Source organism: Nomascus leucogenys, chromosome 5, assembly GCF_006542625.1.
Source record: "Nomascus leucogenys isolate Asia chromosome 5, Asia_NLE_v1, whole genome shotgun sequence".
In the NCBI taxonomy this organism is placed as follows: domain Eukaryota; kingdom Metazoa; phylum Chordata; class Mammalia; order Primates; family Hylobatidae; genus Nomascus; species Nomascus leucogenys.
This window is the reverse complement of record NC_044385.1, coordinates 8,244,317-8,262,627: the sequence shown is the minus strand read 5'-3', so window position 1 is coordinate 8,262,627 and position 18,311 is coordinate 8,244,317. Positions and strand designations below refer to the sequence as shown.

General features: G+C 40.4%; 1 protein-coding gene across 3 annotated transcripts in view; it reads left to right on the top strand.

Annotated features, from left to right (window-relative positions):
* Window positions 1-9,469, top strand: part of CHRM3 (cholinergic receptor muscarinic 3) — a 529,115-nt gene extending 519,646 nt beyond the window's left edge. For all 3 annotated transcript variants that reach the window (XM_030812621.1, XM_030812622.1, XM_030812623.1), the window contains one exon: window positions 1,449-9,469. In XM_030812621.1, coding sequence (XP_030668481.1) covers window positions 1,468-3,240 — 1,773 coding nt within the window. In that variant the 5' untranslated portion in view covers window positions 1,449-1,467 and the 3' untranslated portion in view covers window positions 3,241-9,469. The remainder of the gene's footprint in view (window positions 1-1,448) is intronic.
* Window positions 9,470-18,311: the final 8,842 nt, after the last annotated feature.

The window sequence follows — 18,311 nt, the reverse complement described above, 5'->3', positions numbered from 1 at the left end:
TGGAAAGAATTTATCAACAATTGATTCTATTATACAGAAAATTATCATTCCCATTTTTCAATGAGAAAACTTGGACTTAAAGAAGTTAAATATCTGAGATCTCACCTCCAGTAAGTGGTCAAACAGATTTGAACCTAGGCCTTTTGACCCCATAGTCTTCCTGCTATGCCAGAAAGCCTTTCCAGAAGGCTCTGTATGAATCTGACTACTGCTTTGAGAGACACTGAGAAAACTCTGACATTCAATACCTTAAGGCTTGATTTAGGACTCTTGCAATGCACTTGCATATGTATGTTTATCTGTAAGAGTTTATTGTTGAAGATTTTTTTTTAACCAAGAGCATAAGTGTAGTAGCAGGGTACACAATAGATTTTTGCTGGGCTGATCAAACTTGGAACTCATAGAACGACACTGATTGAGGAATGATTTGCTTATCTAGTATATGGTGGCTGGCGGTGTGTGAATTCCTGAGCCAGTGGTGTCCCAGAAGTACAGCCCTGGAGGCTCTGAGAGAATAGTACAGGTCACAACCAAGGCCAACAGTGACACCAAGGGGGTCTTACTGGTGGCACCTTAATTGTAATGGTTCTTAGTTGTTCATATACTCTAGCAACAAGTGTGTGAAAGCACTAGTTGCAGTTTTGCAGTTTTTATATGCAAATGTGTGTGGGTGTGTCCATTTGCTCACATATGTGCGACATGCTAAAATACGTTTTCATGCTCGGATCTAAAATATCTAAATACTAGAAATATTTAAAGCTGGTTTGGTCCATTCAAAACATTCTGCTAAAAGTGCATCTGCATGTTATCAAGTAGAAGATAGCTTTCCAGGAGATAGTCGTGTTACCAGTCCTTACAAGGAACTGATATCTTACTTTTTTGATCCTGTCTCAAAGAGATAATATAGTATGAATTGATTTACATTGGTTTTATCCCTTCTCTAAGTTGGCATTGCACATTTTAGTGAGGCTTAAATGGCTGGTATCACCTTAAAGTTGCGTATTTCTGAAGCCTCAGATGGGTAAATGCCCAGATAAATAAAATGCAAATCAAGTCAAGTTATCAATTTAGCATGAAGATAAAGCTGCTTGGATACTTGTAATAGAAATGTCTGATATTTTTCACCTTTACAAAATAAGAGAAGTAAGGGCGATTTTGTCTAGTAACAGAATTACATGGAATATATTTAGAAATGAGGAAAATGTGGGAAAAAAGCACAGTGTTCAGTGCATGCCACCAATTATATAATACTATCTCAAACAAATCCATGTCTCTCTGCCCTAGACTCCACTCATTTAAAATAAGAGAATGAACCTGGTAATGTTTGGCTTCATAGAGATTCAGCATCCTGTAATAGGCCTTCCATGTCTTTTAACGTATGTAATGCAAAGAACAAACAAATAAAGGCAGAAATTTTTCTAACTCTGTCTTTTCTCTCTTTCCCCCAGACTATGTCAGACAGTCACAATGTCCTTGCACAATAACAGTACAACCTCGCCTTTGTTTCCAAACATCAGCTCTTCCTGGATACACAGCCCCTCCGATGCAGGGCTGCCCCCGGGAACCATCACTCATTTCGGCAGCTACAATGTTTCTCGAGGAGCTGGGAATTTCTCCTCTCCAAACGGTACCACCGATGACCCTCTGGGAGGTCACACCGTCTGGCAAGTGGTCTTCATCGCTTTCTTAACGGGCATCCTGGCCTTGGTGACCATCATCGGCAACATCCTGGTAATTGTGTCATTTAAGGTCAACAAGCAGCTGAAGACGGTCAACAACTACTTCCTCTTAAGCCTGGCCTGTGCCGATCTGATTATCGGGGTCATTTCAATGAATCTGTTTACGACCTACATCATCATGAATCGATGGGCCTTAGGGAACTTGGCCTGTGACCTCTGGCTTGCCATTGACTACGTAGCCAGCAATGCCTCTGTTATGAATCTTCTGGTCATCAGCTTTGACAGATACTTTTCCATCACGAGGCCGCTCACGTACCGAGCCAAACGAACAACAAAGAGAGCTGGTGTGATGATCGGTCTGGCTTGGGTCATCTCCTTTGTCCTTTGGGCTCCTGCCATCTTGTTCTGGCAATACTTTGTTGGAAAGAGAACCGTCCCTCCGGGAGAGTGCTTCATTCAGTTCCTCAGTGAGCCCACCATTACTTTTGGCACAGCCATCGCTGCTTTTTATATGCCTGTCACCATTATGACTATTTTATACTGGAGGATCTATAAGGAAACTGAAAAGCGTACCAAAGAGCTTGCTGGGCTGCAAGCCTCTGGGACAGAGGCAGAGACAGAAAACTTTGTCCACCCCACGGGCAGTTCTCGAAGCTGCAGCAGTTACGAACTTCAACAGCAAAGCATGAAACGCTCCAACAGGAGAAAGTATGGCCGCTGCCACTTCTGGTTCACAACCAAGAGCTGGAAACCCAGCTCCGAGCAGATGGACCAAGACCACAGCAGCAGTGACAGCTGGAACAACAATGATGCTGCTGCCTCCCTGGAGAACTCCGCCTCCTCCGACGAGGAGGACATTGGCTCCGAGACGAGAGCCATCTACTCCATCGTGCTCAAGCTTCCGGGTCACAGCACCATCCTCAACTCCACCAAGTTACCCTCATCGGACAACCTGCAGGTGCCTGAGGAGGAGCTGGGGATGGTGGACTTGGAGAGGAAAGGCAGCAAACTGCAGGCCCAGAAGAGCGTGGACGATGGAGGCAGTTTTCCAAAAAGCTTCTCCAAGCTTCCCATCCAGCTAGAGTCAGCCGTGGACACAGCCAAGACTTCTGACGTCAACTCCTCAGTGGGTAAGACCACGGCCACTCTACCTCTGTCCTTCAAGGAAGCCACTCTGGCCAAGAGGTTTGCTCTGAAGACCAGAAGTCAGATCACTAAGCGGAAAAGGATGTCCCTCGTCAAGGAGAAGAAAGCAGCCCAGACCCTCAGTGCGATCTTGCTTGCCTTCATCATCACTTGGACCCCATACAACATCATGGTTCTGGTGAACACCTTTTGTGACAGCTGCATACCCAAAACCTTTTGGAATCTGGGCTACTGGCTGTGCTACATCAACAGCACCGTGAACCCCGTGTGCTATGCTCTGTGCAACAAAACATTCAGAACCACTTTCAAGATGCTGCTGCTGTGCCAGTGTGACAAAAAAAAGAGGCGCAAGCAGCAGTACCAGCAGAGACAGTCGGTCATTTTTCACAAGCGCGCACCCGAGCAGGCCTTGTAGAATGAGGTTTTATCAATAGCAGTGACAAAACGCACACATCAACCCACAGACCTTAGGAGGAGGAAGGCAAGGGTGGGGTGACTTCTGGTGATGATAAAAATGGTTTTATCACCCAGATGTGAAAGAAGCTGCCTGTTTACTGATCCATTGAATAAACCCATTTTAATAGAAAAAGTCAATACCAATTCAGCAAAAAAAAAAAACATACTACTGAATATAAAGAAATTTATTCTGAAATAGACTTTACATGTTTTTTTCTTAAAGAGGAGAAAAATATTGCTTTACGGCAATTATATACCCAAATTGATTTGCCTGGGTCCTTTAATTCCCATTAGCTTTGGAATCTCAGATGAGCGTAGCTGACCCAGTTCCCACATTCTTCCCAAGGATCCCAAAAGTGGGAATCCAGACCCCAAGTGGAACACTGCAGGCTAACGAATCTGTGGTTCCAAAATTATTTCATACGTTGCAAAGCTGAATCTTCTTGTCCCAATAGAGCTTCCTGTCTTTTCTTTGGTGTGTTGTTAAACTCTATTTGTGGACTTGATTCTTGATTCTTGCAAAGTACTGTTTTGTGCAGTTCAAGTTTCGTACAAATAAAAATACTTAAGTATATATATATATGTGTGAGTTCTGCACGCACACACATAGTGTATATAATATCATGGGAAACACTGAACTGGCAAATTATTCCTGCAATATACGCTTTCAGTACTTTGGTAACTGAAGTTCTCTAGGATCCTAATGCAACATTAACGTGAAATAAGCCCAGTTTAATGTTTTTGAAACCAGGGCTGTTTTCCACAGAGAGCAGCCAGGCCTTCCCAGCAGGTCTGTGCAGAGCGGACAGGCTCATGAGTCAGCTGAGCACCGTGGCTTCGCCAGACTTGGTGTTAAGCAATCTCCTTTGTTGATGTCTCAACAGAGCTAAATCGGGGCCCCTCTGAGCTCAAAGAATGAACCACTTCCACACGTTTGAATTTAATCATCTAAATCTGAATGTTTCAAAACAAAATTTCTGCTATCTAAACTGCTTGAAACTCAACAATAGTGTCACGTTTGAATGTCATACACAGCAATATATATATATGTGTGTATATATATATATGGCAAAGCAAAAAAAAAAAAATGGTAAGACAGAATGAAGGAGAACATTGTGTTTGATTCTTGCTGAATGGCGCCTTCTAAAGGAAAACAGGGCTTGCACCTTTGTTACTCAGCTGTGGCCAGTGCTTTCTGGTGTCATTGTGTAAGCTTCACCCAGGAATAGGTGAGGTTTAGGAAGTTACATGTCCTCTGAAGAAAGAATTCCACTCTGAAAAGTAATGCTTCAAATTGATTTCCTTACCTTTTGGGGAAAAAAAAATTGTTTTTTTGCATTCTCCCTTGAATTGACCAAAATGTTAACTGTTTCATCTGGGGAGGGGATGGGGTGCTGCCGTCATTGTCGTTGTTGTTGCTGCTCTAGCTGTTGGGGTTTCTTTTCTTGTTGCCGGGGCTGTTTGGGGAGAGGGAGGGGAGGGAGGTGGGAGGGCCGCGGAGATATCTTCCCTTTGTACAGGGCATTCGTGTTGTGAACCCAGAGCTGGGTAGAAGCTGCTTTTGTATTCAGTGTGAGGTGGTGTTTACAGACGACTTTGACAACAGTGGAAGTGTACTCAGTGGTGTCTGTGTATCTGAACTATTTAATTTCGTGTTATGTTTATATGCAGAAATATTTATGGATACTACACCAAGTGTTTATTTAATGTTGATAAATATTACTCTTCAGTCGTCAGCCATGGTGTCCTTTGAAAGTGATTCTTTAAAGTCGACTTGAGCAATGAATAGAGTATATTGAGCTTTCCTGTGGCTAAGAAGAAGAAACATGTCATCCTGTTGGCATCAGCAAGCACCTAACTCTTTCTAGGTAATAAAAAGTCAACTGTCACTTCAACATAAATGTTTAAAACCACTCTTTAGTTAAATCCGATGGGAACTGAACAAAGCTCCACCACTGTGTCTGAAATCATTTTACACAGGGAAAAAAAAAACAATCAGCATAATTGTAAGAATGATTTTTTGGGGCCCACATTCAACCAAAGAACAAGAATAAAACAGACGATTTTCTAATATATACACAGCAAACTACAGAATGTCATACTATCCACCTGTGAAACATCTAGTAAGCAATTGCATCTATATTTTATTTCTCAAGTTGGCCTGGCACTAATAAATATGTGAAAGCTTATTCAAGTGTCCCAGTACTTCGGCACTTCCCATCCTTTTGGAAACTCCTATCTTGCCTCCCTCCCAAAAGGGCTGTTTCTTTTATTTAAAAAAAAAAAATAGAATTAAATTTGAGAAAAGGAGAAACCCTGAAATGTAGCAGAACTTTGAGAGTCACTTACAATCTCCTTAAACATTATTATCTCCTTATCCTTGTCCTTTTGTGATGCTAGTAATGGCAGAAAAGGAACAAATCCAAGACTCTAGGTCTCCCTTTTTTGTTTTACTGATTTTATTATAGAATTGTTTTTAAGCCTCTTACGGATGAAAGCTGCATTTAAATACTATCTACTGACTTTATAGTAGACATGGCCATTTATAGAACGGTCTGTCCATTTCTTGGGTCATTTTCAGAGAAAGAAAACAAGCAAAATAGGTTCTTTTGAATATGAAGAATTTAAAAGTATAATTGAAGATGTAGTGAGTATTTATAATTGGACCTTAGTTACACATGCATTTCTCAAAGGGCTTGTCATTACAGGAGATATTCAGCACTTACATAAGATCAAAATGTCTTCATCCCAAACTGGGAATCGAATTATTTCATGCCATATGCATGAGGTTTGCAGAGATTTCAAGATTAGCCACTTTGATTGAAAGAAGAAAATGATCAAACCTAAAATAAACTACACACGGAGAATCTCTCTCTCTCTCTCTCTCTGCCTCTCTCTCTCTTTCTCCCTCTTCTTCCTTCTTTCTCTCTCACAAGCACACACACACACACACACATTCTCCATTCTCCAGGCATTACCAGATGGTTAGGAGAAGTGAGTTCTCTCTGGCCCCCTAGTTCCCTCGGCTCTGCTCTCCTTTGCCCATCATCTCCCTGTGGCCTCTATGCTAGTCCTCCCTATTCCCCTAATCACCCTTTTCCTCTTAAGCCCAGTCTTGAGTCTCTACATTTTTTCATTTCTCTTTACCCTTTAGTGTACAATAGTTGTAGACTCTGATGGAATGAAAACAAACAAGAAGCCTAAGAGTTAGACCCTGCTGTGGCTAAAGATCTAGAAGGCCTATCGATTTTCTCTGTCAGGCTTCCTATGTTACCCATGGGCAGGGTTCATTGCTCTGCAGAGCGCTGGGAGCCCCTTCATGTATCGAGAGAGAAGCCGGAGCACAGAGCTCTGCTGCAAAGTTGGCTGTTTCAGCTCTGACTCAGGGAGGAAAGAAGGATGCCAACGCTCTGTCACAGTGGAGAAGTCTAATACCAGAGTGACACAGAGAAGGATTCCAGGGATCAGCCAGGGTGTCCTGTACTTATCTGAGTAGAGATGATTCAAGGATGGGGACATATTCCAGGAAATTGCACAATCTTCTCCTGACAGCTTCGGAGGACAAGTGAAGATAGTGCAGTAAAGTCAAAGAAGCAATGAATTTAGGATGAGGAACCTGAAGTTCCCGGCCCAGTTTGGTCACTGCTTAGTTACCTGTCCTTAGGCATGTTTGTCACTTAACCTAAACTTTCTGGGTTTTCTCCTCATTGCTCAAACTAAACAACAACACCAAAGCTTCTCTAATTTGCCTTCTAATGGCAAATCGGTCAAAACTGAGGTCAGCAACTACCATGATGAAAGTAAAATGGTATATTGGGTGAATGCTGGAAGATTTCAGATTTTATATTCTGTAAAGGTATTTACTTACTATATTTCAACACCACAAAATCTTGAAATTTGGAAGCTAACCAAGGAAGCTTTGATATTTGTTGGTAAACCCAGAGTAGTATGGTTTCAAATACCACTCCAATCCAGCACCTGAGGTCAGGCAACCTCACAAAATAGAGTTTCTGGGTAGCAAGTGTTTGCCTTGGTTTTACAATAGCATTTCTCATAATAGAACTGAAACTGATTACAACACTCCAAAGTTATTTGTTTAACCTAAACAACCCTACTTCTAGCACCTCCTCTGAAAGAATATTTTGCTCCGATGCTACGTGCAACAAACTTATTTAAACAGTATCAACTCCAGCCTTTAATAGGTTCAAGGGCAATTTTACTACTTCCTTTCTACACACTAAAGTTACACTCTCTTCTCCTGTTTTGATGACTCTAAATATTCAGCCTCTCCCAGCATTAATGTTGTGTGAGTCAACATTGCACACCTAAGAGAAAGGTTTCTAGAAAGGTAACCCAGTGTTCTTTAGAACTGGAGAATTCCATTTTCTTTTTTTGGCTTTAGTGTTAATGTCTGGGAAGGGAGGCTCATGATAAGATAATAAAAATGAGTAAAGAAGATCTAGTTCATAAAATGACTATACTCCACATGAGTTTGTAACTGCATTTGTTGTATGGCTCAGAAATGAGCAAGTGTTAGTATTATTAGGCACGCATCACGTTCACAGCTTCACGCAGAGATGGGTAGTGCATTTGGATATATGGAAGTTATCCAAATGCGTTGCTAGAACACCAGGCCTATGTTTGTTCTGGTAGAACCACAGAGACTCACACAAAGTTCTGACCCTACCACTCTGGTCTGGGCTGAGACCACCCCCAAAAAATCATCTAGAGAACCAAAGGGGCTCACGTCTCAGTTGCATTCTATGTAAAAGATAAAGGGGCCATACTCTCCACTGCAAAGAAGCATTAGTAAAACTTCCTGCACCCAAATTATAATCCGGCAATCCTACCTTAAACTAAAAAGGTTATCCCCAGAATATAAAGCTTACTATTGTTCTTTCTTGGAGTCCAAAATGCTTAGCAGTCCTGCAGTTCACATACAAAACTCAAAACTATTTTTATCCTGTATTCTGTGAGTTCCTTGATGATAGTAATTGGGTCTTATTCATCACTCTGTATCCTGTGGCTCACACAGAATCTGGCAAATTGCATATATTCAATAAATGTTGAATATCAAATAACCTCCTTATTAATATAACAAATATTATCAAAATTCTGTGCACATCAATGTCCCATGCTGCTACTGTAGTCAGGAGTTATTTGGCTGGGAAATGGAAAATGGTCACAAATATGATGGTTATCTAATAAAATATCACTGAGCAATAAGGAGAAATATTTTAAATAGATTTGAAATTGTGAACAAATAATTTAGGGTCCAAAAAGGAAAAAGAAAATTAACTCTCTCTTTTATCCCTAGAACTCAGAAACTTTACTGGATTGGTCATCAAAGAGAAACTTTTTATTGTATAAAAGAGTAGAATTCATGGAAGGGATAATTCTTTTGAAACAGGCTTCTCGGTTACTTGCCTTAGTAAAAGAAGTATCTGGAGGGCCTGGAGAGTTCATAAACATAGTTTTCTGTACAAGTGAAGATCTGTAGTTTGGCTTAAAAATCCTTGCATGTAGTTTTGCTTGGTGTGGAAAGTTATTAGGAGACAATCGTGTATCCTGTTCTGCAAGCAATCAAACACATGATCTCCCTTCTATCCATTCCTCATCCAGTACATGGGCATTTCCAGCCTCCTACATGTAACACTTCAAACTTCCTCTGGGCGTCTGCTTAGAGCTATGCGATGGCCACAGTTTGGGCAAGGCCCTTCTTTCTTTTAAATATAGGAACTGTTACCAAGTTTGGTGCAGGCTTGAGAAATAATTACATAAAACTGGGCTTCCACGATGGTGAATCAGCATGCTGATTTCTCTTGGCAGGAAGCTCTCAGGGAAATGTCTGTGAATCATTTAAAGATGCTCTCCGGTGGATAGAGAAACCGCAGTCCAAAAACAGATGGGTGTATATTTGCTTTGTAAGCAAAGGGCATGTATCATACTCGCATCTAAAACAGTGTCCACATCTTTGCCAAAGGCACTGAATTTTACCTTTTTTTATTACCTCGTGGCCAGCACTTCCTCAGTAGGCATTTCAGGTGTGTCACAAACCATGTTCATTTTTAATCTTGAAAAAGTCAATCGTCTGTAGTCTGTACTATAAAATGATGCCTGCAACTTTGTGGTGAATATTATCCCCAAGTTAACAGTGAAATAAGTAAATAAAACTATTATTGAACAAACAGTGTGGTTTGCTTTTATTTAATCCAGGGCCTATAATACAGCTGCAGCTTTTTATTTTATAAAAGGGTAGAATTCATTGAAAGGATAATGATGAACGGACTGCTATTTGCCTTGACTTATCTTTCTTTTTCAGGTGCAAAAGAACTTTCTTTAACAACCATCATCATACCATCATAATCCAAATACTTCCTGACCATGTGTTTAGAGGAGTATAAGCAAGTGTAAACTATAGCTACACATATAGTCTTTACTCCAAAAGTGCATGTGAAGAAAAATATTTGTCTGTAGACACATAATACGGAAAGGGAATTTTCCCTTTTTTAAGGAATAATTATCTTTTTTTTCTTTTCAGATGTATTTTTGTTTCTTTTAGACCCCACAGAAAATATTTTCCCACTGGAGAAAAAAAAAAAACAAGCTTCATATTTTATTACACTGACTTTAAAATTGCTGGAAGTGAAGGTACAAACTGAAGTTACTCTGGGCAAGAAACGACATTTTTTTGAATGGCATGCCTGGCCACTTCATGATTATCTTACTGTTTCATAAGCTGTCCCATAGAAACCAACTGTTGCCTCTTTGGTCTTTAGTGCAAGAAAGAACAAGAAGGAATGCAAGAGAAAGAGAGAGAGAGCGAGCTATAAATACAGCTACATATGGAAAGAGAGAGATAATATATATACACATACATATATATTTTTTTCTCTCCCTTACGACTTTTTCTGCCAGTCATTACATCTTCATATCTTCATCCTCAGTTTACAATTTCAACCTGTGCTCACTGAAACACTGGGCATCCCCTCTCTGTCTCTGTTTTGCTATTTCATGCTATTACACTTACCATTTAGATCAATGTAGGTGGCCAGAAAAGGAACTGCTTTTCTCACTACTCTATCACAGTAGACATTTTTACATAAAACTCATATGAGATTTAAGAAGAAAAGTTTTCTATTGTGTTAAAGTCTTCCTTAATTTGCTGCACGCATTTATGCAATATGAAATCTTGACTATGGAAAGAAACATTGGCTAAAAGTATGGAAGATTAATAAACCATAAGAATATGTCAGTGTTGGAAATATCCATTAAGTATGAGTTGACTTTTAACTGAAAAGTACTTTGTTGGGAGTTGATAGATGGCTTTTGGGGGAGCTTTGCCGCTTCCTTATCCAAATGGTTACATGGAGAAGAAATTTTACAAAATATGACCAATCAATTGATTTAAATATTTTCCACAATTATTTTATTTGTGACATATTTCACCCTTGAAATACATGTTTCTATCACAGGAGTCAGATATATTTTTTAACTATCCAGCATTTTTTAAAAGCATTAAAAATTAACATAACTTAAGCAATAAGCATGAATGATCTTTCATTGAAGTTGAATCTCACCTAAAAAGGCTTGGAAGAGTATAGACAGAGAGAACTTTTTTGAAAAGAAGTCCTGTGGTCCAGAGCGTTTACAGAGTTATGAAGAGGATGCAGCCAGCTACGGCTTGGAAGTGGAAGTTCCTTGGTCTAATTATGGTCATTCTTGGCCTTTTTTGCCTACCACCCCTTCAGTTTAATTCTTGCTTCTGTTTCTTGGAGATGCCATGTGCATATTTTAGTGGAACTTGTCATTCTCCATGAGAATTAAACAACAGCACACAGGTTATGAAAAGGCAGAAGGATCCTTCATAGTAACAGTCTGTAAAAGATTGGTTTTCATTTCAGTTATACGGAGGATAATGATGAGAATCACGTTGGAATGAGAGCCTTGAATTACGGAGACGCTCGCTCTCTTTAGCACTGTGTTTCTAAAGAGAGTATTTTAGCCGTGGTTTGTAAGAGTAGAATTACTAACTCAAGCTTGCAACAAAAGGGAAAGAGAGTTGTCGAAGGCAAGGCAGCCAGTGAGAGATGTTCCTGACATTTCAACTCACATCTCCAACCCCCAAGTTTTTATTCTGCCTATTTTGACACCAATCATTTGCCAATTTGCTATTGGGAAATATCTGAGAAATCAGAAATCTCTGCAGGAGGAAAAAACTGCCTTCAGACACCAGGAAAAATAATCCAGGTGCTTTCATAGGGCTGGATATTTTTATTGGGACCCAGAGGGTGTCTTGTGATTCCCATATGCTGAGCATGCAAACCTCAGTAGACCAAAGATGAGTAAGATGCACCTGAAGACCACACGTGAGCTCTGAACCCCTGGTAACACCCAAAACATGATGGGCTCATCAGCATGTAAGCAAAGGTTAACCCCCAAAAATGATGCTTGCATCAATTTTTAAAATCTTTTGATCACTACCTTAGTGTTCCTTTGTAATTCTTTTTTAAAAAAATGATTGCATCATGCTTCTCTTCATAGAGTTTCTCTTCATTCTAGACAGTGCAGTGGGCTAGGATATTTACATGAAAATCCACTATTAATGTTCTGGATTCACTGAGTGACATGTCTGTCATCATAATAGCCTGCCTATAATGCATGTATCTATCAGATTTTTTTCCCTAATTCATATTACCAATTGTTCTTTCCCATTAAAAAATGGGACTTCGATTTTCAAAAGTCTTTTATTTGTTTTATTTATGGGAAACAATTTTTAATACCCATGTAGGCTGTGTATGTATTTGGCTTAATCTCAGCCAATGTTTTTGTCATAACACTTACTAAACGCTCCTTGTCTGAACTAACTTACCTTTCTGAATCAAACCATTCTCCTTCAAGCAGTTAATTCATAGAGTTGACAAATGTGTGATTTGTCTTCTGATACAAACAGCCACTTAGAAGCTATAAATCAGGTAGAAAGTGGAGTGTGGTATAGTCATGTCAGAGGGATGATTCTTTGACATTTAGTTTGATAGGGCCAACGGAATTTTGATAATATTCTAGCTTATTAAATCTTTGACCCACTGATGCAAACAGATCTCCAGGTGTGACAACTCCCCTATTCTGGCTTCCACAAAACAAAGTGCCTTTAAAATCCTGACTGCTATAACCAGTTCCACCTGCAGGATGGATATGTTAGAAGTTATTGGCTACATTATTGTGCTGCCTGGGTTAGCTTGAAATGGAAACAATCAATAGCGGTTCAGACCAAAATATAGAAGAACAAAACTAACAAAGACAACAAATGAAAACCAATACTACCCACCGTCTGCAGTGAGTTCCTTCAGCTGTGACTTTTCAGGGAAGAACCTCCTCTGAAGGTAACTTCAGAACAATATAAAAAGGCCAATCCTTTGCCAGTGGGCCAGAAGTAAATATTTTCCCAGATACTATTGTGTAAAATCATTCCCACACTTGCTGTGGAACCAGTGCCATTATCTTTAGGTGTTGGAAGTAGTAAAGGAAGTCGTTGTGGGGCCTCAGGAAATGATACGATAAAAGATGGCTCCCCGCACACCTCCCTCCTTACTCCACCAATCCACGCCCCTACCAGCTTCCAGTTCAGACCTGCTAGGGCAGAACTATCACAGAAACCCAGATAGAAAACTTGCCAGTATTCTACTCCTTTTTTGATTGTAAGAGAAACAAACAGTACACGTCTAATACAAACTTTCCTTGCCAAGATGGGAAAACTGAGTTAATAGGCCAGCCTTTCTCTCCGCTCTTTTCAACCTGTGCACAGTACCCCAGCTCCCTAAAATGTCCCTTAACCCAGAATTAAGTGTCGCCTTCATATGTACTTTCTTTTTTCTTTTGGTTTTTTTACTCACTTACTCTGCTGCCCAGGCTGGAGTGCGGTGTCATGGTCTCCATTCACTGCAACATATGCTTCCCAGGTTCAAGTGATTCTCCTGCCTCAGCCACCAGAGTAGCTGGATTACAGGCACATGCCACCATGCCTCGCTAATTTATTTTTGTATTTTTAGTAGAGACGGGGTCTCACCATGTTGGCCAGGCTGGTCTCTAACTCCTAACTTCAAGTGATCCACACACCTTGGCCTCCCAAAGTGCTGATATTACAGGCGTGAACCACCACACCCAGCCCATATGTACTTTCTAATACACTTTAAGACCTTCATGCTTCTGAAGTAAAAAAAAAAAAAAAAAAAACTCAATTTGTGTACTATTAAGCAGATTACAGCTCCTGTTAGCTAAGTGGCAGCAAGCAGTAGGTGGCTTCAGAAGATGGAACCAATGTGTAAAAACAGAGAGACAAAGACCATTAAAGAGAAAATAAATACTCACTGTTTATTAAGAGATAATGAGGTCCTTTTGTACTGTCAGGATTCTGAAATAATATTAAGATCCACTCAATGCACATCATAGATTGAGCCACCCTTTCTAGAATATCATAGATTTTTGAGTTGGAAGGGAACTTTTAAATACTCTCCAATCAAATTTATATTCAATGCAAGGGGCCCTCCTGCAGCATCCTTGACAACTGGCCGCCAGGATTCTGTGTAAATAACTGCAATGACAAAAAAAACCTACATAATAAATTAAGCAGGCCACTTTGTGTTTAGATAGTTTCACTTTATCCACCAGTTCTCATTTTCTCTTCTAGGGCACTGCTTTTCAAGCTGGGGTGGTGTGAAATACATGAGGAGTTTCCAGGAAGTACTAAAATACTGTCAGTTTAAGAGTCACTTTCAAGATCCTCAACTGCCATAGGTACTCAGTCTCAGGTTGACCTGCTTGAAAAGATCATCTTCTTTATACCTGCCTTTCCATTTTACACCACATGTCTCTCAGCCAGCCTGAATCTTATTCCTACATGCAGAAAAATCTGGACATCAAACAAAAGGACAGTTTCAAAATGCATGGTTCCTAAGAGAACGTCCTGTGGCAGAAGAGCAAATAGAGAGTCCTTAAGAAATATTGAAGACAGCAGTGCCTTATTTCATCTAGAGAATCAACTTATGCTAAGCTTCCATCCTTCTATCCATCATCCCTCCATCCATCCACCCACCAATCCACCCAGGCACCAATCCATCCATCCACCCATCCATTTATCATCCATTCATCCATCCATCCACCCATCCATCCATCATCCATCCTTCCATCCACCCACCAATCCACCCAGGCACCAATCCATCCATCCACCCATCCATTTATCATCCATTCACCCACCCATCCACCCATCCATCCATCATCCATCCATCCATCCATCCACTCATCATCCATTCATCTATCCATCTATCCATCCATCCATCCATTTTCCATTCATTCATCTATTTATCTATCTCAATCATCTATTCATTCATCCATCCACTCATTTATCCATTCATTCATCCACTCATTTATCCATTCATCCATCCATGTATCAGTCCATTTATGAATTAGAATTCAAAGGTGAAGTGGCCATGATAAAAACACATGTCTTTGAATTGGAAAATTAGTTCAGACATTTTTTCAACATAAAGCAAATGTAATTTAGCTGATCAGTTTGACCATAAGGACTGGCTTTGCCAACTGGATTATATGGCTTACACTTTCCATAAGGTGAATGATAAAATCTACATTATAAGGCTTTGATAAAAAAAATTTACAAAATAGAGATAATCTGGCAAAAGTGGGAAATTACATCATTTGAACTATTAAACTTATGAGAAAATTGTTTAGAGAACAAACTACAAATATGCAAGGAGTATATAGCTTTTGAAGATTCTTTTGAGTGTACATGAGCCAAAAAAAAGAGAGAATTTGTGTAGAATGCAGAATAATAAACTCCATCAGCCATATGACAGATCTCTGAATATATGATAACTGTCATTTCTCCTTTTCGTCACTTATTTCCCACTTTACTCCTCCCTGATGACCTCCACCATTCCTCAAAATGCATGTCTAGAGCATCGCTAAGGCAGGAAGGAATTAGTGCCCCCAACAAGGCTCTCCCTGTCTTTCTGGAGTTCCAGCTCACACCTCAACCTGGCCCTAATGATATGCTCCATAAACTTCACTGCCTGCGCTGTGTAAGCCGCCAGCAAAAGACTATAGCAACATCCAGTTCATTTCTAATAAGCCAACAAGTGGCTTGAACACAATTTCTTACTTAGCCTCGAGCTAATCTCACGTGTTAGGAGGTGCTGTGGCTGCCTCAAAGCACAATCAACCTAAAAGTGGAAGACAGTCAAAAAGCAGGAGCACGTGAAGAAAAAGAGGTTGAGGGAAAATAAGTGTGTGTCCAGCTATGCTGAAGATGAGAGTGCACAGCAATAAACAAGACCACTAATGACAATATTAGAGTCAACAGTATTTTAAATAGACAGTGGCATCACACTCATGTCGGAGGCTAAGCTTTTGAGAGGGTAGGAGGTTGCTATGTTCCTTGTGTCTTTCAATCCATTGCTTTCTCTGTCACCATCACCATTCCTCCCCAGTCCTGACCAAACCCTGTCCACGAAACTGTAGGTTGCTACAAATACTGCTCTGATGGTTAATACTGAGTGTCAACTTGATTGGATTGAAGGATGCAAAGTTTCCTGGGTGTGTCTGTGAGGGTGTTGCCAAAGGAAACTAACATTTGGGTCAGTGGGCTGGGGAAGGCAATCCACCCTTTTCAGGCAGAAAAACGTGAAAAAGTGTGACTGGCCTAGCCTCCCAGCCTACATCTTTCTCCAGTGCTAGACGCTTCCTGCCCTCAAACATCAAACTCCTAGTTCTTCAGTTTTGGGACTTGGATAGGCTCCTTGCTCCTCAGCTTGCAGATGGCCTATTGTGGGACCCTGTGATCATGTGAGTTAATGCTTAATAAACTTTTATATATATATATATATATCCTATCAGCCGTATGACAGATCCTATAGGAGATATATATATATATATATCCTATTAGTTCTGTCCCTCCAGAGAACCCTGACTAATACAACTGACTTCAAGGAAAGGGTTGATCCAAAGAGAATAAAGAGTCCAAAATCTTAACTTCAGATCTTATAGGCAGATTTTTAACAAATCAGTATTAGTAAAAGAAGTCTTTTCGAAAGTAACAGGCAGGCACCCGAAAGAGAAAAAGTGGTTTTTGGAAATTCTAAAACCCCTCTTGGGCTTCTATCAAAGGCTGTCTGCCTCTGCACCCCTAGAAACATTGCTCTATTCAAATATACTCACCAGGCCACCATTGTCTGGCTCTAGCCCTCACCTGGGCATGGGTATTCTCAACCTGTATAGCAGGTCCTTGAATAATGTCATTCTGTTTAACATTGTTTGTTAACATTGTTTCATTACAGCATTCATGAAGAAAAGAAATGATTCTTGGCCAGGGCCACTGTGTGGAGTGTGTGTGTTCTCCCCATGTTTATGTGGGTTTTCTCGAGGTCCTCTGGTTTCCTCTCACATCCAAAAGCTGTGCCCATACCTAAGCTTCATAACTCACCTGGAATTGGTGTATCTACATGGTCTCAATGTACCCTGAGCAGCCAGGACAGGCTCCACCCACCCGCCATCCTGAACTGGAATACACAAGTAAGTAATTATCTTACTTGTTTTTATTAATCTTTCTTAAATGTATGTATAGCCTACATTTATTCAATATTCAACAGTAGAAGTGTTTTGGTTTTTATTTATAAGCATGGTGATGGTTTTGTGACCAGAAAAATGCCACAGGAACTTAACTCTTATTTACATCAGTTAGCCTATGGTAAAAGTGGTTTTGTTAGTCATTATTTCACTTAAAGTTGCAGTTTCCAAGAAACTGTTGACAACATTGAGTGAAGACTTATTGTATTATTGTTATAGGATCAACAGTTATGTCTGCTGTGTAGTAATAGGTCAATTATGCAGACAGCAGTGGTGTAGCAGAGAAAGTTTAATTACTGCAGAGCGTTGGACAAGGAGATGGGGGTAGATTTTCAGATCCAGTTTTTCAAAGAATTTTAGGCTGGAGTTTTTAAGGGGATTATGGAAGGTGAGTGGCTGGAGAATTGGAGTCGTTGATTGGTGGGGGTGAGGGAGATGAAATTGTCAGCACATGAAAACTGCATTCTTTAGTAAGTCAACTTCTTGTGAGGGGTTTCTGGACCAGCTGAAGTCAGTAGGGTGCTTGAGATCGGCTGGTGTCAGCGGGATTTTCCAGATCAGCTGAGTCAGTAGTCTCATTACTATGCAGGACTTGAAGGATTACCTCAAAGGGAAAATTTAATGTTTTATAATGGTTAAGTTGTGGGGAATTATAATCTTGTAACAGGGTCTACATGATTTTGAGGCAACAGACATTAAATAATTATGAGAAAGCAGGTCACAGAACTGACTTAATGATTGATGTTGAATGTGCTGAGTAATTTTGAAAAGTGGAGCAGTTTTAGCCCCCCTTGGACTTAAACCCCAACCCTGAGGTGAGAGCTGATACAGTGTGAATTGGGTGAAGACCACTCTAGCTTTTTTCTGCCAGCAAGGGGCACAGTGGGGTAAGAGTCAGGATTTGAGGAATAAAACTGCCTGGCAGTAATCTGCAAGCATGTATGGCTGCCCAGCTGGACACTTCACGGGTGCAGCATGAACACATTAGTGCTCCTGCACGCTGCCTTAGCATGGCGTGTATTTAATTATATACTGGACTGTAAGATCATTATAAGTCCTGTTGTCAGAATTATGAGCCCACATTTTCAAAGTCCTTGTAAAATAGACTGAAAACTTTGGGGGTACTAGAGAGATTTTATTGTCACAGAGTCTGTTCTGTCAGTCTTGTTGTGTCCAGAATTGGTGGGTTCTTGGTCTCACTGACTTCAAGAATGAAGCCGCGGACCCTCCCGGTGAGTATTACAGTTCTTAAAGATAGTGTGTCCAGAGTTTGTTCCTTCAGATGTGTCTGGAGTTTCTTCCTTCTGGTGGGTTCGTGGTCTCATCAGCTTCAGGAGTGAAGCTGCAGACCTTCATGGTGAGTGTTACAGCTCTTAAAGGGACACAGACCCA